The sequence below is a fragment of the Rhamphochromis sp. 'chilingali' genome (assembly GCF_963969265.1).
Source record: "Rhamphochromis sp. 'chilingali' genome assembly, chromosome: 7".
Taxonomy (NCBI): domain Eukaryota; kingdom Metazoa; phylum Chordata; class Actinopteri; order Cichliformes; family Cichlidae; genus Rhamphochromis; species Rhamphochromis sp. 'chilingali'.
Genome location: NC_137934.1, coordinates 24,284,004 through 24,290,292, shown reverse-complemented (window position 1 = coordinate 24,290,292; position 6,289 = coordinate 24,284,004). Strand labels below are relative to the sequence as shown.

Genomic DNA, 6,289 nt, shown 5'->3' with positions numbered 1-6,289 from the left:
TTTTTGGTGAAACCACAAAATCTGCATTTTGCGCTAAAACCCAGGTACACTTGTAAAATCTAAAAAATGTGACATAATTGAGAAAGAGCTTTGTAATAAATAGAAATCATCACCTGTTTTACATGGCAGTTTTTGTAAAGGCAGGAAATGTATGACTTTAGATTTCAAAGGTGTACCTAACAAAGTGGTCTTTGAGCTGTCACTTTTTTGACTTTTCTTCCAAATTAATTTTAGTTCTTTAAAAAAAGTGAGAATAATGAGCCATAATTAGCACCAGTTATTGATCACATGCTATTTTAAATGTATTTTTCTGTGTCGTTTCTGTGGCTATTTAAAAATGTTTGTTACCTTAATCAGTGTATACAGTTCTGTGCATTTAGCTGGTATAAATAAGAAACTAATTTCATTAGTTTCATGTGTCTGAATAGGTATTTTGCTCCCTTAGCAGCTCATTGAAGTGCCTTCTTTTAGCATTCATGTGAAGAATTAAAGGAAGAACTGATGTTAAGTCATTTAAAGGTTAAGGCAGCAGGAAGAACTTTAGTGGTGCTCGGCTTTTATTCTCGAACGCTCGGAGCTCGAGTGGAGGGTTAAACACCACCTCAGTGTTTGGATGATGGTGGATGAGGGTGCTGTTATAATCCCTCTTTGCTGTGCACAGAGGAGGGTACCTACATCCAACCAAAGCCTATCCAGACTTCAGCAGCAGAGTCCAGACTACTAATTTAAACCTGAAGCTTATGTGCTCTGACATGGGCACAGATCAGATCACAGTCTGTAGGAACCTTCAGACAACATGCGAACTACGACACTATGACAGAGGAACCCTCACCGCAGGGTTTAGCTCTTCGCTGCTCTTTCTCTGCTCATCACACCTCATCACCCGATCACCGATTGCCTCTTTCCTCATATCTATTGTAAGTCACTCTGTCAATCACTCTATAATATCCCTCTTCATACACCTATGCACAGATGTACTGCACCAGCATGAGGGTCACCATCCTCAAACTGTCGGCCTTGGTTTGTGACCGTTTCCTTCATGACTTTCTATTAAATCGAGCTGTTTGACCTTTCTGTCCTGTTCTAATTGAACCAGCTGAGCAGCTCCTGTCCTTCAACAGTCACTCCATCTGAACATCCAACACATCACCTCCATGTTACTTTTCTAATGGGTAATATCTGGAAGGTCTGAGTATCCGTGTGGTATACATACCATCAAACTCCAAATGTACCAAAAATAAGGAAATCTTAAATTATCCATATTTGAACTTTCCTGCACGAATGCTGTGTGTCATCATCCCAGAAAGCTTTTCTTTGTGTGTTTTAGGCCCAGGAATCAGGACTAAATTCTGAACATGTGGGTTCATCTGTGTTTAGTTCCATATGTGCAGGGAGCAGTGCATCTTTATGGCAGGAGAAGCTGCACACAGTAAGCTCTTTGATTTTCTCTTGGAACGGGAGGCACTTCAGTCAATTTTAGAACGAGAAGGGCTTCAAGGCACTAAGACGCTAATTATAGATATATCTACGAAATTTGTTAAATATTACTGCTTTCCTTCTTGGGGTCATAAATCACATGAAATGATCCCATGCACTCCAAGATCAAAGCTTTAAACAAATGAAAACGGAGGATGGAATTTATGAGATCTTTTTTTTTAGAGATCATCAGCTATATCTCTTTTTTTTTTCTTAATTTGTTTTTCTTTTCTTCTTTTTTAGGAGATTTGTTCCCTCCGACAGTTTAGCTCCATCATGCACCAAATTCTGTCTTTAGCGCGACAATAATGAGAACACACATCATCATCATCGTCATCCTCCACCTCCCCAGGTCCCTCCCAACTGCAAGCAATTTAATACTGACGTCATGCATTGAATATACGTAGCTATACCATAGCTAATTAGGCCATAATGCTTTAGTATTTTGACATGCCATAATCTTCAAAAGAAGAAGAGTTCCTGTTCCCTTAAACATTCAACACTTAAATGCTCTGAAACAACTGAAATGATAAGAATAAGCAGCCAGTGCACTTTTGGTGAAAACAAATGAGAGAAAAAATCCAGGAGCGGGAGATGGAGCTCGACGCACAGAAGAATGTAGAAATAAAATGAGGTAACGTCTTGTGCATGCCGATATAAGAGAGAAGAGAGTCTCCACATGCTTCTATATAAAGGAGTGTTGCATGGCATCATACAGGGAACCTCCAGCCGACCCATAGCAGCAGCAGCGATGCACGTAATCCTTCACAAGGCTCGGCACGCTTCCTGTTTATCTCTGATAAGGTGCCTGAAAAGCCGGGGTCTACATCCGGCGTCGCATTTTCCAAACTTTCCCTGGATGTGCCGCAGAAAGACACACCTGAAATAATCCACGCAGAAAGCGTTTCTTCAGGGAGGAAATCGTTCTTCGAATCTCAGTTGGGCTTTAATTATTTTTTTCTGTTCCTTTTTTTTCCTGAAAGTTCGGTCTGTTGCACAAAACTTGGCAGGTGTCGGGAAGACATTTGATTCATTATTGTACAATTAGTCATTTCTACTATTAAATTCACAATATATGCCTTGCATATATGTCATTGTCTTAGCTTGCTTTTGATAGTTTCTGAATCTTTTCTGTTACTTTTAAACCTACATTTGATCCATTTTTTTCTGTGGCGTAATATCTCTTTGTCAAACAGTGCAGCACAGATAAAAGTTGTATTGCTTTGCTCTAAAGTTTTTCTTTTAATTCATCCTAAATTAAATCGTAATTATGAAAGGATTCTAAGAAGATATTACCGTAATAACTCTGATAAAGGTGCACTCCATCAGGTGAGTGTTTCCCTTCCAAAAGGATGCGTTTTCTTTTTACACTGAGTTGGAAGAATGGTTAAAAGTGATATAAAACAGGAAGAAGAAATACTCTTACTTTTCCATCTCTAGTTTGGGACAAAACACTGCATTTCCCAGGATGCAATGTGGGTATCTGTTTTACAGCCTTTTCATATCTTTAAAATTCACAGGTCCAGTTTTTACCACAAAATTTAGTGTAGATAAACTGACAAGTTGAGACATTTAAACTAACTTCTGAGACTGTATATAAAAGATGGATGTAGCCAGTGTGACGATGGCACGCTTTGTTTTGTGAAGCCTCGTTTGAAGCCAGTTTGGAATCTGAACATGAAGCATGAGATCTGGGATGAATGAGGAACCGAGGGACATGCTCAGACAGTCACGAGGAAGCTCTGTTCTAGCTCCGCCCCTCTTTTATCGTCCCATATGACTCGAACAGGACCGTAATTTCCAAAGTGTTTTAATCAGTAAGACGTGAAACTAGCAACTGAGAGCATAAACTCATCAGGAAAATATTGCTGAACTGAGAAGTCAGGTAAGCAGTAGGCTCATTTTCTCATAGACTTCTCAAAGAGGGGTCATCCGCTGCAGAAGAAGGAATGTAGGTTTAAGCCACCTCAGCACTAGCTTCACTCTTTATACCTTTCATCCATATTTTTATATACAGTCTATGGAAATCCTTGACCAAAAGTAAAATTAGCAAAGCTTCCATTTAATGTTTAGACCATTAGAAAATCGAAGGGTGCAAGTTACTAAACTTTGTCAATAATTTCTCAAATGTTTCCCCGAACCTGCAGATTTTTGTACTATTGCCAAACAAATGTTTTTCTCTTTTTTTTTCTTTTTTTTTAATAATTTGACCACATGTGCATTAAAGTCTCCACAAATGTCTGAATGAATCAATGCAAAGATGAGAATAAAATGCACCAATGGATATAAAGCATCCAGATATTTCTACAATATTTACAGCGGTGGTCGCATGCCGCCTCACACGTCAGTGAGCAGCTTGCCCTTGTTAACACAGTTCTGGCTGGGAGCTGTGCAGTTGGCAGTCCTAAGGTTAGCTTCCCTGAAGTTGTCAATGCTGTTGTTTAAGTCCTCGTCTATCTCCATGTACTCCGACTTGCTGACCACTGAGGAGCTGCGGCGACTCGAGTTGGTGTCTGACGCCAAGTTCTGGTTGCTGACGTTGAGCAGCTGGGCCTGCTCCTCACCCTCCGTCTCCCGGTGGTAAAAGTAGTTGAAGTTGGACACGATGACTGGCACCGGCAGCGCGATGGTTAACACTCCGGCTATGGCGCAAAGCGAGCCGACAATCTTCCCTCCGATGGTCACAGGGTACATGTCCCCATAGCCGACTGTTGTCATCGACACCACAGCCCACCAAAAAGCATCTGGGATGCTGGAGAAGAACGAGTCCTTCTCCTCAGCCTCCGCAAAGTAGACAGCGCTGGAAAACAAAATCACGCCAATGAAAAGGAAGAAAATGAGCAAGCCCAGCTCCCGCATGCTGGCCTTTAGAGTTTGCCCCAGAATTTGGAGTCCCTTGGAGTGTCGGGACAATTTAAAGATCCTGAACACCCTCACCAGACGGATTACCCTGAGAATGGCTAAAGATGTGGCCTGCTCCCCACCACCCTTACCCTCCCTGTTGCCTTGGTCGTCGGCCAGCTCTGTGCCAAGAGTGATGAAATACGGGATTATAGCCACAATATCGATAGAGTTCATCATGTTTTTGAAGAACGCTGCCTTGCTGGGGCAGGCAAAGAACCGAACTATCAACTCAAAGGAAAACCAGATGATGCAGAGCGTCTCCACCACAAAGAAAGGGTCTGTGAGGACGCTTGCTTTGTAGTACATGGTGGTGTTGCCGACCATGCGAATCCGGTCGTTGGGATCCTCCTTCAGCTCTGGTAATGTCTCCAAGCAAAAAATTACTATTGAAATAAGAATGACCATCACCGAGACAATGGCGATACCCCGAGCTGGCCCCGAGCTCTCTGGGTGCTCGAAGAGGAGCCAGATCTGCCGCTGGAACTCGTTCTCAGGCAAAGGTCGCTCTTCCTCCCGAATAAACCCCTCATCCTCCCGAAACTTCTCCATTGCCTCAGCACCGAGTTCATAAAACTTTATCTCCTCTGAGAACATATCCAGCGGCACGTTGACCGGCCTCCTCAGCCGTCCTCCTGACTGGTAATAGTACAAGATGGCGTCAAAACTCGGGCGATTCCGGTCAAAGAAGTACTCGTTTCGAAGGGGGTCAAAGTAGCGCATCCTCTTCTTAGGGTTCCCCAGTAGGGTTTCCGGGAACTGGGCGAGGGTTTTCAGCTGGGTCTCGAAGCGCAGCCCTGAGATGTTGATAACCACCCGCTCACAGCAGTCATGGTTGTCGTGGTCATCATCAGGCGGGTAGGGGTCCTGCGGGTGACCCGGCAGGGTGGAAGTCTCGTCCATGTTTTCTGTGGACACCACAGTCATCCTTCCTGGCGGGTGGAGGAGAGAAAGAGGAAGTTTAGGTGTAGAGGAGAGAAGGAGGCGGTAGGCTGGAGTGGAGAAGCTCCTACTGCGGCCAGGAGCTGTGGAGAACCTCCCTCTCCATCATCATCATCATCCTCAGCACTATCGCCATCACATCTCTTTTTTCTCACCTGAAAGATAGAAAAAATGACATGCCGTCACTCAAACATGGTTTTATTTCACCACAGACATGTTTCATTGGCTGGAGAGCTTCCTGTTGTTGAGAGGGAAGAAAAAAAAATCCTGCAGCACCTCCAGAAGCCGCGCTGCATCTGCTGTAATTTTACCGCATACATCAGTACTCGAGTTTGCAGCCCCACTGCGCACATCACTCAACCTTCAGCCACGAAAAGCTTTTCACCTTCACACCAGCACACAGTTTCAACCCGAATCCAAGTGATGAAGATGACACATAAAACCCACCTGAGCAGAGCTGGAGAGCAGCAGATGGAGATCCTGTGCACCTTCCCCAGCCACCCGCCACAACCTGGGGTTTAATATCGCTTTACAGTAGCTCTGAAATATTAATAGACTATGTTGTCTTGGTCAACATCCGTATCCTCTTGGTGTAGGTTTTCAGCGTCGATTGGAGAAGCCCGCAGAGAGAGGAGGAGGAGGAGAAAGAAGAGAAGGAGTAGGCTTCAGACAGCAAAAATCCTGACTGACAATTTCTTAAAATCATGCTGGAAAAAAGATAGAACTCCCAAGAAGAGCTGGCTCTCAGTCTGAAGGGGAGGACTGGGAGGACTTGGCACTGCAGCAGCATCCGCACTCAGAGACTCTCGTGATTTTCTCTGCGGTAAAAACGGTTAAAAAAAAAATCCGAGGCTTTGAAGGAAAACCGGCTCAGGAGAGAGTCCGCGTCCGGGAATTTGGAAGCATATTGCAGGATTTCATGAGGAGAAAGACAGAGAGAGGGAGAGGGAGAAAATAAGTGAGCGACAGA

General features: G+C 43.8%; 1 protein-coding gene across 1 annotated transcript; it reads right to left on the bottom strand.

Annotated features, from left to right (window-relative positions):
* Window positions 1–3,486: 3,486 nt before the first annotated feature.
* Window positions 3,487–5,812, bottom strand: kcna1b (potassium voltage-gated channel, shaker-related subfamily, member 1b). Its single transcript, XM_080887681.1, has 2 exons — window positions 5,767–5,812; window positions 3,487–5,474 (listed from the first exon to the last, which is right to left on the bottom strand). Exon 2 carries the CDS (start codon window positions 5,302–5,304, stop codon window positions 3,814–3,816), a length of 1,491 nt encoding a protein of 496 aa, XP_080743807.1. The 5' UTR covers window positions 5,305–5,474; window positions 5,767–5,812; the 3' UTR covers window positions 3,487–3,813.
* Between the last annotated feature and the right edge of the window lie 477 nt (window positions 5,813–6,289).

Coding starts and splice junctions, on each gene's coding strand:
- kcna1b (XM_080887681.1), bottom strand. CDS start 5,304: ATGACTGTGGTGTCCACAGAAAACATGGACGAGACTTCCACCCTGCCG.